Source organism: Rattus norvegicus, chromosome 16, assembly GCF_021556685.1.
Source record: "Rattus norvegicus strain SHRSP/BbbUtx chromosome 16, alternate assembly SHRSP_T2T, whole genome shotgun sequence".
NCBI lineage: Eukaryota > Metazoa > Chordata > Mammalia > Rodentia > Muridae > Rattus > Rattus norvegicus.
The window spans coordinates 24,781,533-24,798,802 of NC_141549.1; the positions used below are offsets into that span (position 1 = coordinate 24,781,533).

General features: G+C 40.1%; 1 protein-coding gene across 1 annotated transcript in view; it reads right to left on the reverse strand.

Annotated features, from left to right (window-relative positions):
• Positions 1-17,270, reverse strand: part of Potem (POTE ankyrin domain family member M) — a 41,584-nt gene that overhangs the window by 19,556 nt on the left and 4,758 nt on the right. Inside the window, exons 2-7 of the mRNA XM_087589404.1 lie at positions 17,018-17,132; positions 16,118-16,291; positions 15,055-15,161; positions 12,984-13,036; positions 1,317-1,350; positions 817-859 (exon numbers count right to left, since the gene is read on the reverse strand). Coding sequence (XP_087445530.1) covers positions 817-859; positions 1,317-1,350; positions 12,984-13,036; positions 15,055-15,161; positions 16,118-16,291; positions 17,018-17,132 — 526 coding nt within the window. The remainder of the gene's footprint in view (positions 1-816; positions 860-1,316; positions 1,351-12,983; positions 13,037-15,054; positions 15,162-16,117; positions 16,292-17,017; positions 17,133-17,270) is intronic.

Below are 17,270 nucleotides of genomic sequence, written 5' to 3' on the forward strand. Positions count from 1 at the left end.
AAACCAAGGAGATGCTCTCATACAGGATCCTAAAATAGCAGTGTCCAAAGGTAGATAAAAATTGCATGCATTTTCCTGAGGGTAAAGTCACTTAGGAGATTCATGGATTATAGAAATGTCTGGACTTACTAAGAAGTACTTATTATATATAAGTATACAGTAGCTATCATCAGACACACCAGGAGAGATCATCATATCTCATTATAGATAGTCGTCAGTCAACATGTGGTTGCTGGGAATTGGATTCATCAAGACCTCTGGAAGAGCAATCAGTGCTCTTTTTTTTTGTTTTGTTTTGTTTTGTTTTTTTTTTTTTTTTGGTTCTTTCAGTCAGTGCTCTTAACCACTGAGCCATCTCTCCAGCCCAGGAAAACCGATATGGGAGAGGGTGAGGGAAAAGGGATGGGGGCTCATGGACCGGAAACCAGGAAGGGGAAAAACATTGGAAAAGTAAGTAAAGAAATATATCTAATAAAAATTTTTTAAAAAAGAAATATTATGGTCTAGTAACAGTCACATTTTAAAATCAGTCGAACATGTAATCATTTCTGCAAACAATACTTGTCAAACATCAGACATCTTCTATTGTACGAGGACTGCGCTCAGTCTTCCACTCACTATGTCTTTTGAGTCCATTCTCTTATTGGCCACCACTACCCACAAGGACTTACTGCTCACTTGCAGTTTGTAGAAATCTCCACATCTACAATGTGGACTCCCTTGAACAATCTTTCCATACAAAACTGGGATAGTTACAATATTGCTGAATTGTAACAAAATTCATAAGAAAATTAAATTCACAAAGAAGAATTTTACCTTCACAGAGGAGGTAGAGCTGACATTATCCACATTCACACACCTAGGAACAAGAAAGGAGGGCTTGTCAGGGAGCCTTTAGAATAACAGCATGCAACATTCTTCCAACCTTGGTTTTGTGGCTCAATCCCTTCTTCATGAATAAGAAACCCAGGCAAACTATCCAGTAAACTTCAGGGGATTCTCTCTCACAACCTCCTGCCTCACCATAAGTGCCCCAGGATTCAGATGCACAAAAGATCCTCAAGACCTCATGTGGATTCTGAGAATCCAAACTTCCATTCTCAGAGACTCATGGCAAGCACTTTATCCACTGAATCATCTCCCTACCTAAGGATGTTTGTCCATAACTCATGCTGTGTGGGAGATAATTGTTCAGCTTGTGATTATAGAAGAAATAAAGAAGCTGAAATCGTAGTACACAGAGGCAAAGAGAATGTCAGGTTCTGAACATTATACTTTTTACAGATTAATTTATTGTAAAATGCACACATTCTTACCATGGTGATGTTCCTGTAAGTCTCTTACCAGCTTCTAAAGAGGGAAGCAAAATTTGTCACTAAACAACTATAGGAAACATGACAATAAGTACAAAGGCTAATATTTGTGACCCTATATCCTTTGGCACCATTTATGAAAAGCCTTTAAAGTGAATAATTATTGGTAAATAATAAATATATGCAAAAACCTTTCTTCCCATTTCCTAGTATATTTTAAAGACAAAGAGAAAATTTGATCAAAAGTTACTACTTATAAAAATTGTTGTGCAAATTACCTATGATCCTGATCACTATCAGACACAGAAATTATCATCTTAGCCTGAACTGTTGTCCCATAGTGAAGGGTTAAAAGGACAGCGTCATGTTGCCACTGCTGCTTTTTGCCTCTGGACTAGGGATGTTTGCAGCACTCTAGGTGAGCATGCTCATCTCGTACAGCAGTGAAAGGGGCTGCTACAAAGGTCGACTTGAACTTCCTTCACTGTAGGGGAACATTCATTGCTACCACCGGGAAGCACAGTCTCTGGTGACTGTCGTTGCAGCATAGTCAAATATAGGAGACCCAAAGACCTTTACAAAGTATTTCCAGCTGCAAGTGTGACAAAGCTCTTGAGAGATCAGTGTGTTACTGTAGTCGAGATCTTCTGAAGAAGATGTTAAGGGCCCTCAGATCTAGCATTGACCCCTAGCTCATTTCCATCAAAAAGAAGTTCAACATCAACTTCCATTGCCGGCCATGGCAAGAGCAACTGGAAAGACTTCCTTAGTAGTTATGCAACATGAATTATTACTCCAGAGAGAAGCATGAAAGAAACTTGCAGATAGAGCAGCAATCACACATAAAACATTTTAAAAATATATTTCCATATATAAACCGTAGAGTGTCTCAAGTTTCACTCTCTGGATAAAGCCTGCCCTCGAAAGATGCTTCAGAGAATGAACAACCCTAGTTCATTTCCTTTACAGTATGTAAAACTCCACTGCACACCCCTTGGCATTGCCCATGACCAGAGCAAGTTTTTGTCCTATCAACAAATGGGCTGAGAAAATGTCTCTATGGTGGACTGTATGCTCAGCATGTGTGGGGCCTCTTTCAGTCCTCGACAACACAAACAAAACTCCAGTGCTGAAATACATTTTAAAAAAAGACACCCACATTATGATAATTCTGTTTCCCTCAGGGTTATGTGAAGAGGGTCATTTAGGTTCCTCTACACTATTCTCTGGCTGGCTCTCTCCAAAGTAGGTATGAGAGATGCTGTGGTGTAGGTTGCTGAAAGGAGAAATTCTGTGGTGCTTCTCCCACTGTTGGAATCTAATCTTATTCAGACTCAATCAAGGGATCATTCAGTGCTGTGTACTGGAGAATGATGTGGTTTTTCAACCTTCCATCTACTGTGCCAATGTTTTTTTTTTTTTACTGGAAATTATGTCTTGCAGCATATAAATCAAGTATCACTATATCTTTTGCTAATTAATAGAACTACAGGGAAAAGGTGCGGTCAGAGTAGCCCATATGGAGGCTGCTTTCATTGAATGCTAAGAATATCAGTTTTCCCAGGAGCGGCAGGACACCTGCCTGAGACAACGCCGGAACCTGAAAGAAACAGACCGGAAAAACAGTTCTCTGCACCCAAATCCCGTGGGAGGGAGACCTAAACCTTCAGAGAGGCAGACAAGCCTGGGAAACCAGAAGAGACTGCTGCCTGCACGCACATCTCGGACGCCAGAGGAAAAAGCCAAAGACCATCTGGAACCCTGGTGCACTGAAGCTCCCGGAAGGGGCGGCCCAGGTCTTCCTGGTTGCTGCCGCTGCAGAGAGCCCCTGGGCAGCACCCCACGAGCGAACTTGAGCCTCAGGACCACAGGTAAGACCAAATATTCTGCTGCAAGAAAGCTGCCTGGTGAACTCAAGACACAGGCCCAAAGGAACAGCTGAAGACCTGTAGAGAGGAAAAACTACACGCCTGAAAGCAGAACACTCTGTCCCCATAACTGACTGAAAGAGAGGAAAACAGGTCTACAGCACTCCTGACACACAGGCTTATAGGACAGTCTAGCCACTGTCAGAAATAGCAGAACAAAGTAACACTAGAGATAATCTGATGGCGAGAGTCAAGCGCAGGAACCCAAGCAACAGAAACCAAGACTACATGCCATCATCGGAGCCCAATTCTCCCACCAAAACAAACATGGAATATCCAAACACACCACAAAAGCAAGATCTAGTTTCAAAATCATATTTGATCATGATGCTGGAGGACTTCAAGAAAGACATGAACACACTTAGGGAAACACAGGAAAACATTAATAAACAAGTAGAAGCCTACAGAGAGGAATCGCAAAAATCCCTGAAAGAATTCCAGGAAAACACAATCAAACAGTTGAAGGAATTAAAAATGGAAATAGAAGCAATCAAGAAAGAACACATGGAAACAACCCTGGATATAGAAAACCATAAGAAGAGACAAGGAGCTGTAGATACAAGCTTTACCAACAGAATACAAGAGATGGAAGAGAGAATCTCAGGAGCAGAAGATTCCATAGAAATCATTGACTCAACTGTCAAAGATAATGTAAAGCGGAAAAAGCTACTGGTCCAAAACATATAGGAAATCCAGGACTCAATGAGAAGATCAAACCTAAGGATAATAGGTATAGAAGAGAGTGAAGACTCCCAGCTGAAAGGACCAGTAAATATCTTCAACAAAATCATAGAAGAAATCTTCCCTAACCTAAAAAAAGAGATACCCATAGACATACAAGAAGCCTACAGAACTCCAAATAGATTGGACCAGAAAAGAAACACCTCCCGTCACATAATTGTCAAAACACCAAACGCACAAAATAAAGAAAGAATATTAAAAGCAGTAAGGGAAAAAGATCAAGTAACATATAAAGGGAGACCTATCAGAATCACACCAGACTTCTCGCCAGAAACTATGAAGGCCAGAAGATCCTGGACTGATGTCATACAGACCCTAAGAGAACACAAATGCCAGCCCAGGTTACTGAATCCAGCAAAACTCTCAATTAACATTGATGGAGAAACAAGATATTCCATGACAAAACCAAATTTACACAATATCTTTCTACAAATCCTGCACTACAAAGGATAATAAATGGTAAAGCCCAACATAAGGAGGCAAGCTATACCCTAGAAGAAGCAAGAAACTAATCGTCTTGGCAACAAAACAAAGAGAATGAAAGCACACAAACATAACCTCACATCCAAATATGAATATAAAGGGAAACAATAATCACTATTCCTTAATAATTCTCAATATCAATGGCCTCAACTCCCCAATAAAAAGACATAGATTAACAAACTGGATACGCAACGAGGACCCTGCATTCTGCTGCCTACAGGAATCACACCTCAGAGACAAAGACAGACACTACCTCAGAGTGAAAGGCTGGAAAACAACTTTCCAAGCAAATGGTCAGAAGAAGCAAGCTGGAGTAGCCATTCTAATATCAAATAAAATCAATTTCCAACTAAAAGTCATCAAAAAAGATAAGGAAGGACACTTCATATTCATCAAAGGAAAAATCCACCAAGATGAACTCTCAATCCTAAATATCTATGCCCCAAATACAAGGGCACCTACATATGTAAAAGAAACCTTACTAAAGCTCAAAACACACATTGTACCTCACACAATAATAGTGGGAGATTTCAACACCCCACTCTCATCAATGGACAGATCATGGAAACAGAAATTAAACAGTGATGTCGACAGACTAAGAGAAGTCATGAGCCAAATGACTTAACGGATATTTATAGAACATTCTATCCTAAAGCAAAAGGATATACCTTCTTCTCAGCTCCTCATGGTACTTTCTCCAAAATTGACCATATAATTGGTCAAAAAACGGGCCTCAACAGGTACAGAAAGATAGAAATAATCCCATGCGTGCTATCGGACCACCACAGCCTAAAACTGGTCTTCAATAACAATAAGGGAAGAATGCCCACATATACGTGGAAATTGAACAATGCTCTACTCAATGATAACCTGGTCAAGGAAGAAATAAAGAAAGAAATTAAAAACTTTTTAGAATTTAATGAAAATGAAGATACAATATACTCAAACTTATGGGACACAATGAAAGCTGTGCTAAGAGGAAAACTCATAGCGCTGAGTGCCTGCAGAAAGAAACAGGAAAGAGGATATGTCAGCAGCTTGACAGCACACCTAAAATCTCTAGAACAAAAAGAAGCAAATACACCCAGGAGGAGCAGAAGGCAGGAAATAATCAAACTCAGAGATGAAATCAACCAAGTAGAAACAAAAAGGACCATAGAAAGAATCAACAGAACCAAAAGTTGGTTCTTTGAGAAAATCAACAAGATAGATAAACCCTTAGCCAGACTAACGAGAGGACACAGAGAGTGCGTCCAAATAACAAAATCAGAAATGAAAAGGGAGACATAACTACAGATTCAGAGGAAATTCAAAAAATCATCAGATCTTACTATAAAAACCTATATTCAACAAAATTTGAAAATTTTCAGGAAATGGACAATTTCCTAGACAGATACCAGGTACCGAAGTTAAATCAGGAACAGATAAACCAGTTAAACAACCCCATAACTCCTAAGGAAATAGAAGCAGTCATTAAAGGTCTCCCAACCAAAAAGAGTCCAGGTCCAGACGGGTTTAGTGCAGAATTCTATCAAACCTTCATAGAAGACCTCATACCAATATTATCCAAACTATTCCACAAAATTGAAACAGATGGAGCCCTACCGAATTCCTTCTACGAAGCCACAATTACTCTTATACCTAAACCACACAAAGACACAACAAAGAAAGAGAACTTCAGACCAATTTCCCTTATGAATATCGACGCAAAAATACTCAATAAAATTCTGGCAAACCGAATTCAAGAGCACATCAAAACAATCATCCACCATGATCAGGTAGGCTTCATCCCAGGCATGCAGGGATGGTTTAATATACGGAAAACCATCAACGTGATCCATTCTATAAACAAACTGAAAGAACAGAACCACATGATCATTTCATTAGATGCTGAGAAAGCATTTGACAAAATTCAACACCCCTTCATGATAAAAGTCATGGAAAGAATAGGAATTCAAGGCCCATACCTAAACATAGTAAAAGCCATATACAGCAAACCAGTTGCTAACATTAAACTAAATGGAGAGAACCTTGAAGCAATCCCACTAAAATCAGGGACTAGACAAGGCTGCCCACTCTCTCCCTACTTATTCAATATAGTTCTTGAATTTCTAGACAGAGCAATCAGACAACAAAAGGAGATCAAAGGGATACAGATTGGAATAGAAGAAGTCAAAATATCACTATTTGCAGATGATATGATAGTACATTTAAGTGATCCCAAAAGTTCCACCAGAGAACTACTAAAGCTAATAAACAACTTCAGTAAAGTGGCTGGGTATAAAATTAACTCAAATAAAGCAGTAGCCTTCCTCTACACAAAAGAGAAACAACCGAGAAAGAAATTAGGGAAACAACACCCTTCATAATAGACCCAAATAATATAAGGTACCTCAGTGTGACTTTAACCAAGCAAGTAAAAGATCTGTACAATAAGAACTTCAAGACTCTGAAGAAAGAAATTGAAGAAGACCTCAGAAGATGGAAAGATCTCCCATGCTCATGGATTGGCAGGATTAATATAGTAAAAATGGTCATCTTACCAAAAGCGATCTACAGATTCAATGCAATCCCCATCAAAATAACAATCCAATTCTTCAAAGAGTTAGACAGAACAATTTGCAAATTCATCTGGAATAACCAAAAACCCAGGATAGCTAAAACTATCCTCAACAATAAAAGGACTTCAGGGGGAATCACTATCCCTGAACTCAAGCAGTATTACAGAGCAATAGTGATAAAAACTGCATGGTATTGGTACAGAGACAGACAGATAGAACAATGGAACAGAACTGAAGACCCAGAAATGAACCCACACACCTATGGGCACTTGATTTTTGACAAAGGAGCCAAAACCATCCAATGGAAAAAAGATAGCATTTTCAGCAAATGGTGCTGGTTCAACTGGAGGTCAACATGTAGAAGAATGCAGATTGATCCATGCTTATCACCCTGTACAAAGTTTAAGTCCAAGTGGATCAAGGACCTCCACATCAAACCTGATACACTCAAACTAATAGAAGAAAAACTAGGGAAGCATCTGGAACACATAGGCACTGGAAAAAGTTTCCTGAACAAAACACCAAAGGCTTATGCTCTAAGATCAAGAATCGACAAATGGGATCTCATAAAACTGCAAAGCTTCTGTAAGGCAAAGGACACTGTGGTTCGACAAATCGGCAACCAACAGATTGGGAAAAGATCTTTACCAATCCTACAACAGATAGAGACCTTATATCCAAAATAAACAAAGAACTCAAGAAGTTAGACCGCAGGGAGACAAATAACCCTATTAAAAAATGGGGTTCAGAGCTAAACAAAGAACTCACAGCTGAGGAATGCCGAATGGCTGAGAAACACCTAAAGAAATGCTCAACATCTTTATTCATAAGGGAAATGCAAATCAAAACAACCCTGAGATTTCACCTCACACCAGTGAGAATGGCTAAGATCAAAAAGTCAGGTGACAGCAGATGCTGGCAAGGATGCAGAGAAAGAGGAACACTCCTCCATTGTTGGTGGGATTGCAGACTGGTACAACCAATCTGGAAATCAGTCTGGAGGATCCTCAGAAAATTGGACATTGAACTGCCTGAGGATCCAGCTATACCTCTCTTGGGCATATACCCAAAAGATGCCGCAACATATAAAAAAGACACGTGCTCCACTACATTCATAGCAGCCTTATTTATAATACCCAGAAGCTGGAAAGAACCCAGATGCCCTTCAACAGAGGAATGGATACAGAAAATGTGGTACATCTACACAATGGAATATTACTCAGCTATCAAAAACAATGCCTTTGTGAAATTCATAGGCAAATGGTTGGAACTGGAAAATATCATCCTGAGTGAGCTAACCCAATCACAGAAAAACACATATGGTGTGCACTCATTGATAAGTGGATATTAGCCCAAATGCTTGAATTACCCTAGATGCATAGAACACATGAAACTCAAGATGGATGATCAAAATGTGAATAATTCACTCCTTCTTTGAAAGGGGAACAAGAATGCCCTTGGCAGGGAATAGAGAGGCAAAGATTAAAACAGAGACTGAAGTAACACCCATTAAGAGCCTGCCCCACATGTGGCCCATACATATACAGCCACCGAATTAGACAAGATGGATGAAGCAAAGAAGTGCAGACCGTCAGGATACGGATGTAGATCTCTCCTGAGAGACACAGCCAGAATACAGCAAATACAGAGGTGAATGCCAGCAGCAAACCACTGAACTGAGAACAGGACCCCCGTTGAAGGAATCAGAGAAAGGACGGAAAGAGATTGAAGGGGATGAGATGCCATATGAACAACAATGCCAAGCAACCAGAGCTTCCAGGGACTAAGCCACTACCTAAAGACTATACATGGACTGACCATGGACTCCGACCTCATAGGTAGCAATGAATGGCCTTGTAAGAGCACCAGTGGAAGGGGAAGCCCTGGGTCCTGCGAAGACTGAACCCCCAGTGAACGTGATTGTTGGGGGGAGGGCGGCAATAGGGGAGGAATGGGAGGGGAACATCCATAAAGAAGGGGAGTGGGAGGGGCCACGGAGATTTTGGCCCGGAAACTGGGAAAGGGAATAACACTTGAAGTGTAAATAAGAAATACATAAGTTAATAAAAAAAAGAAAGTGATGTATACTTTCAAAATGGCATATTATCCCACTATTACAAACAAAGGCAGAATGAATTTTGCAGGTAAATCAATGGAACTTGAGAATATCCTCCGGAGTCCAAACAGGACATGTGTGTTATGTACTCACTTATAGATGGTTATTGGCCAAAAATACAGACACCATGTTTTTATCCACAGACGCAGAAAAGCTACACAAGAAGGAATGCACAAGTGAGGATGCCTGAATCTCACTTAAAGGAGTGCATAAAGCAGTCCTAAGAGGAAGACGGAGGGAGTGAACTGAATAGAGAAGAGATACGGAGGGCTATGGGATGGGTTTGGAATCAGGTGTGGGTAAGGAAGAGGAGAGATGGATGGATGGTCCTGAAAGTGAATGGAAATCTGCAACTGACAAGGGTGAAGTTTTTTTTTTTAATGAAAAAAGACAATGTGGGATACTATTCACCTACTAAAGACAAAGACATAATGACCTTTGCAGGTGAATGAATAGAACTTGAGAATATCTTCCTGAGTGACATAACCCAGACCCAAAAGACATGGATGGCGTATACTCACTTCTAAGTGGATATTAGCAATAAAGTACAGGATATCACTACTATACTCAGGACCAAAAGAAGATGAAGAAGAAAGGACCAAGAGAGGATTTTGAATCTAACTTAGAACATACCGGAAAATAATCAGAGGAGGCAGAGGAAGGAAAGAACTAGGTGGGAGTGGGTAAATTTGAGACAACTGAGTGTTTCAGGATCCGGTCTGGGGAGATACAGGGGAGATGGCTTGACAGCCATGAAAATGAATGGATAGCTGCAGCTGGCAGGGGTGGAGATGTCAAAAAAATTCACTTGGTCATCACATTAGATGCTGATAAAGCCGTTGATAAAATCAAGCACCCCTTCATGTTAAAAGTCTTAGAGACCTCAGTGATCAAATTTGCATACCTGAACCAGCCAATAAACACTAACAACTTATATGCAGAGAAACTTAAAACCAGAGAGTAAGCAAAGCTGCCCACATACAAAAGAGACCTCACAAAATCTACCAAAGAACTCCAACACCAAAGGTGATAAACCCTTACAGAAAAGTGTCTGAACAAGATTAACTCAAAAAACCAGCAGCCCTTCCTCATGCAACAGTTAAAAGGGATAAGAAAAATTTAGTCAAGCAAAACCCTTTACAGTAACCACAGATAACATTAAATACCCCAGTACAACTCTAATCAAGCTACTTAAAGACCTGCCTGTCAAAAACTTTATGTCTCTGAAAAAGGAATTAACAGGACATCTGAAGATGGAAAGATCTCCTATACTACAGATGGATAGGATTAACAAGGTGAAAATGGCCATCTTACAAAAAGCATCTTCACAGTCAATGCATTTCTCTTCAAAATTGCAAGACCATTATTTACAGACCTTGAAAGAGCAATTTTTTAAAAAACAAAAAACCCATGATAGCTGACAGATAGATAGATGATAGATAGATGATAGATACATAGATAGATAGATAGATAGATAGATAGATAGATAGATAGATAGATAGATATCTTGAATAATTAAATAATTTTTGGAGGTATCATCATCCCTGATATCAAGACATATCACAGAGCAATCATAACAAAAGCTGTATAGAATTAGTATAGAAACAAAAAGTTGAACGATGGAATCAAATCAAAGAAAAAACACACATACCTACCAACACATGATTTTGACAAAGGCAAAACCACACAATGGGGAAAATAGGAAAGTTTCTTCAACAAATGGTGCAGGTGTAACTGTATGTCTGCATGAAGAAGAATGCAAATAGATCTGTATTTCTCAACCTGCACAAAACTCAAGTTCATGTGGATGAAAGACCTTGACATTGAAGCAGAAACTTCAATATACTGAGGACATCGGTACAGTAGACAATTTCCTGAACAGCACACCACTGTCCCAGCCTCTGAGATCAACGATTGATAAATGGGGACTCACAAAACTTAAAAACCTTTGTAAAGCAAAGGACACCATCAAAAGGACAAAAGAGAAGCCTACATTTTGGGAAAAGATCGTCATCAGTCTTACACTTCCAGAGAAATAATGGTTAAAATATATAAAATGCCCAAAAAGTTAGCAATAAACCAATCTGAATATGGGGTACAGTGGTAAACGGAGCATTCCCAGCCGAGGATGCTCAGGAGGCCGAGAGACATCAAATGCTCATCTTCAGTCATCACTGAATGCAGATCAGAAGGACCCTGAGTCCATCCTACACCAGTCAGAGCAGCCAGAATCAAAACCTCAAGTGACAGCCATGCTGACAAGGATATTGAGCAAAGGGAACATTCCTCCATTGTTGGTGGGAGAGACATTAAAATCCCTTTTCTTTTTTCTTTTTCTTTTTTTCAGAGCTGGGGACCGAACCCAGGGCCTTGCGCTTGCTAGGCAAGTGCTCTACCACTGAGCTAAATCCCCAACCCCTAAAATCCCTTTTGAAAAGCAATTTGGCGGGTTTTTTTTCCAAAAATTTTGAAATAGTTTTTACCTTAAGACACAACTATGTCAATCATGGGCATATACCCCAAACTTGCTCCACCATACCACCCAAGCACACTTGCTTAACTATGTTCATAAAACCTCTCCTTGTAATAGCCATGGACAGGAGACAACTGAAAAACTGATTAAGGAAATGTGGTATATTTGCACAATGAAATAATCCTCGGCTATGAAAAACATGGAATTTGAGAAAATTGCAGGCAAATGGATGGGATTGGCAAACATCATATTGGATGAGGTAACTGAAACCGAGAAGGACAGGCATGGTATGTACTCACTTAAAGTTGAGGACCTTAGCAGCCATAAATTACAGAATAACCAGGCCACAGTGCACAGACCTAAAGAAGCTAAGTAATGAGGGCCCAAGGGAAGATGCGTGAATCTCACTCAGGAGGGAAAATGAAATAGATATCAGGATTCGATTGAGGGAGGGAAATTTGTGGGAGATGGGGAAGGGAACTAAGGTGCAGAGCAGGTGTGGTGTGGGAGCTGGGACAGAAGATACCAGTGGAGATGCATCTCTGTGGTGAAACAAAGACCAGGAACCATGGGGGCTCTTAGCAGTCTATCTATGGAGCTGAGACTTGCAGAGCCTACTAGCAGCAGGTGATATGCAGCTTTCAGTGGTCACCTTCTGTACATAGGGGAGACTTCCAGGAGAAGGAGGAGAACACCAAAGCACTCAGAAAAACATCAACCCAAAATTTATCCTACCACCAAGATATGCAGGTTAAAATGGAACGGACATTAAGGAGATACCAAACCAATAACTGGACCAACTTGAGACCCACCCTGTGGGAGAGAGCCAGTCTTTGACTCCATTAATGATATTTTGCTATGCTTGCAGACAGAAGCCTTGGATAATTCTTCTGAGAGTCTTCATCAAGCCCTGGATAGAAACAGATGTACACACCCACAGCCAAATAAATATCAGGTGGAGGTTGGGGCGTCTTGTGAAAGAGTTGGGGGAAGGATATTGAATTCAAAGGAGGACAGTGCCATTGAAGGTTCAGAAACACAACAAGAAAACCTACAGATTAACCAACAGGGGCCCATGAGGGCTCACAGGGACTGAACCACCTATCAAAGAGCACGTCAGGGCTGCACATAGACCCCATATTCAGAGGTAGCAGACGTGCAGCTTCACGTGCTCTTCATGTGGACTCCTGGTTTACTGAAGTGAGGGCAGGTTCTCATTCTGTTGCCTGCATTTGGATTCCTTTCTGCTAGCTGGGCTGCCTTGTGTGGTCACAGTAGGAGAGGAGCTAAAATGTCCGCACTATTTTATCTAGGGTGAATAAGACCAGCTACAATATAGTAAATTTATATATGATATAAAAATCTTACCTTCCAAAAATCTTACATGCTTCACTTCTTTTTTATGTGCTGGTGTTCTTGCACTGTGGCATAGATTTATAAGTTATGGTTATTTTACTATTCATAAGAAAAACATTTAGTGAGCATTTGAAGCCCTTTATATTTCAGTCCCCTGTATCTTAGTTTAGATGTTCACAAACAATGTTTTTTGAAACCGGATCTCACTATGTAGCCATGCTGGTCTGAAACCCACCCCATAGACCATGTTGTACTTAACTCACAAAGGTCTGTGTGTCTCCTACCTCCCACAGTCTGGGATGTAATTCATGGGACTACAGGTCTAGCCAAACAATTTTGAATTTATTTTTCAGCAATTCACTATGACTGTTGACTGGTACCCTTGCGACTTTCTCAAGAGAAAACATGAGGCATGGTTAGCTTTTAAATAGAACACAAACTAAAAGGCTCAAGCATGCATACACACAATCAGTCAATCAATCTCTCTCTCTCTCTCTCTCTCTCTCTCTCTCTCTCTCTCTCTCTGACTCTCTGTCTCTCTCTGTCTCTCTCTCTGTCTCTCTCTGTCTCTCTCTCTGTCTCTCTCTCTGTCTCTCTCTCTCTCTCTCTCTCTCTCTCTTTCTCTCTGTCTCTCTCTCTCTCTCTCTCTCTCTGTCTCTCTCTCTCCTCCCTCCCTCTTAAAAACTCTAAAGAGAATATTTGCCTTGCTCAGGGATGTATGGCAGTAGACTCTTAGGGAACACTAGGAGGAAAGATTCCAGGTCTGCAAGGAGATAAGTACTCCAGAGGACAAACAACAAAGTGAAATAACCTGGACGCCTGGGGCTCTCAGAGACTGAACCACCAACCACAGAACATACACGGGCTGGACTCACACCTTCCCACTCATATGTAGCAGAAGAGCATCTAGGTTTTCATATGGGTCCCAGTCAACTGGGATGGGGCCTATCAAAAAGCTGTTGCTTATACATGGGATACCTCCTTCTAGCTGAGTTGCATTGTCTGACCTTGGAGAGAGAGGAAGTGTCTACCCTTGCAGAGACTTGAAGTGCCAGGGTGTGGGGATACATAGTGGATCCATGACTGCTCGGAGGTGAAGGGGAAGGGGAACCGGAAAGGACTGTGGAATAGGGAGACTGAGACAGGGTCAGTGAGTTTGATGTAAAATGAATAAGAAAAAATAAAATTAAATATTTCAAAGAGCATTAAGTTTTGAAAGGAGAGTGAGCTCTCTCTAGAAAGGCTCACCTTAAAGCACAGATCTGTTGTCTGGAAATAATGGCTCAACATAAACATTAGGTAAACATGTGTACTAAACAGGGAATTTCAGCATAATAATTTTATTTCATATGGAAGGGAATATAGCTTTGTAAGATCAATTTTTTTAGAGCTAAACATTCACAAAATCTAGGAGAAGATTTATAATTCTAAAATACCAGAATATGTGGAAGGAAATGAACTATTTATATATCCACATTAAAAGCTCCATCTGAAATGTGACACAAAAATGTCTTGGACTGCAATATCACCAACATTGCTAGTTAATTACGGGATGAAAGTTTACCGAACACCTCCTAGCAAAAGGTAGTTTTCTACTGCATTGGACATTTCAAACAGATCATTAGGAAACACTATTTATTACCTGTGATTATGTAACATATAATTCTAAAGATATGGCTTATACTGTCATTTTGAAGATCAGAAATTATAAAATTTCAGACTCAGGGACTGGGGGTGTTTATTCATGGTAGAACATTTGCCAATGACACACATGACCTTTAATTCAGTGGCAAACTGTGTCAAAATAAAAAATACTGAAGTGGACCAACAGCTGATCTAGCTTATTCTTTGTCTTGGTTCATGACTCACGAACTGAACTACTGAGCTATGTAGCACTCCTGGTACTGCTGTTCTTTTGTTGTGTTGGAACAGTCTCTTTTCTAGCTCATATTTCGTGTGTAATAAGCTTTCTAAATATTTCTCTGAGTTTTTCAAATCATTTAATATCATATTAATATTCCTGACTTAAGCAATTCTCACCATCAAGAACAACACTAAGATTGTAGAAGAGAAGAAACTGTACCTGTTTGACACTTGCACGGCCTGTGCATCTGCACTCATTGATTCTAAGAAGTTTATCATTTCAGTCTGATTTTCATATGTTGCAAGTTGCAGTGGTGTCAAGCCATACTGTAAAGAAAACAATATTACATTTTATAAAACAACTTGTTTCTCAACTGAAAGTTCATCACAGATTTTGTGAACATAAACACACACTGTACTGAGTCACAAGGCATCATTTTTCCTACAACACCTGCTGTGCTTTCCACACACAGCTCTCTTCTTCCCTTTGACACATCTTTTGTCTACACAACACTGCATATGAACACCAATCCCTTCCAGAATTTTCCCCAAACACTCAATGGTTCCAATCTTCTTAGCTCCAAAGACTAGGACCTCCATGGACACAACCCCAAAATATAAAGTTTGGTATGCCCCTGTTGAAGGAGTGTGCTCAAGAGGTATCTGGAGCAGAGTTTCTCAATCTGCACTCCAAATATATTTCTTTTCTAAACTAAAAATTATCTCCCAAGGGCAATAGCATCTTCTATGAATACCAAAACTTTTGAAAATCATAAAAATGTTTTGTATATTTTCTCAATGATCAGATTTTCTAATTTGCCTGACACCTCTCTCCTTTCCCAGTCTGCCCTCATCCCTGAGCCAAACATACATCAATACCTTCTTAGCAGCAACCCAGTTCTATATATTCTATAATCATTAAACTTGAAATGTATTTCTTTTTCTTGTTGGTGTAGATGTGATGTGATGTGTGTGTGTCTGTGTGTGTGTGTTTCTGTGTGTGTCTGTGTGTGTCTGTGTGTGTCTGTGTGTAATCCTAAAGCCTATAATCTTGAATTTCAAACTTAAAGTCAACGCTGAGACAAAATATGCTATTCTGTGGGTTTTTTGGCACTAATTATAAATACACACACACACACACACACACATATTTAAAGAGAAAAAGCGTTCCTCTGAACACATTCAGTGAGAATGCTTGAGGTTCTGCATGTAGAAAATAGGTCTGAGCGTCCCAGCTAGAAGTAGCTAGAAGTGCATTGGGAATGAAGTTGAATGACCTTTACCTCTGTTTTGGCTTCAATATCTACGTTGTACTCCAGGAGCATCTTTACAATTGCTATGCTGCCCCTGGAAAAGGCATGGTGAAAGGCTGTATTCCCACTGTAATCCATCAAATTTGGATTAGCATTGTGCCTGAGCAATACACAAACACAATGTGTGTTGTCCCGCTGCGCAGCCTGTGGAAATTGTACAAAGAAATACATCTTCACTTCAAGGAAGCCAAGGGAGACATTTCTACAATGGCACTGAATAGTTTCTCTGAAATCAGACAGAGTTTTAGTTATTCATATTTTCCCTCCATTTTGACACAAGGTCTTCTTAAATACTCCAGGCTTGACTCATTTAATGATCTCCCCACCACATCTTTTTCCAAGTGGTAGAATTAAGGGGTTCTACCAACCCACCTAGATGTCCTAAGCACTCAGGTCTGTGCTGGTTGGCTGTCACAATGCAGAGATTGCTTGTTTGCTTAGATTTTGTTCTTTTTGCCAATGTGATACATGCTTAATACACCTGGAAAGATCCTCACTTGAGGAATTGGACGGGCCTCTGGGGCACTGTGTGGACTATTTTTTTTTTATTAAGACAGAAGTAGGAAAGCCCAAGGTCTTGTGGTAGGGGCATGCCTGAGTTCAAAGTTGTATAAAAAAAAGCTGAGCAAACCTGGGTAAAAGCCATGGAAAGCTGCATTCTCCCCTGATCTCTAGTTTAGTTCTTCCCCCCAGTTCCTGATTTGAGTTCTTGACCAGGTTTCCCATGAGGATCAACTGGGATGAATAAATGTAAGCTAAATAACCTTTTCCTTCCTGAGTAAGTTTTGGTCTGTGTTTTCTCACAACAACAGAAACCAAACAAGGACACCTCTAATCCATTTCATACCAAAACAGATGGCCAATAGCTACCTTAATCAACGGTGTGCAGCCTTCATCATCCTGGATGTTAATGTTGGACTTATTTTCTAATAACAGTGTCACTACATCTGGATGGTTGTGGGCACTCGCATAATGCAGCGATGTCCTGCAAATTGAAAACACATTTAGCAACATCTCTGAATTCCCAGTAAGACTATCATCACCTGTAAGTACTACATAATATGAAGGTGATTTCTATCTGATGGAAGAAAGTAACTACAATGTTCTTATTTATTGAGGTCTA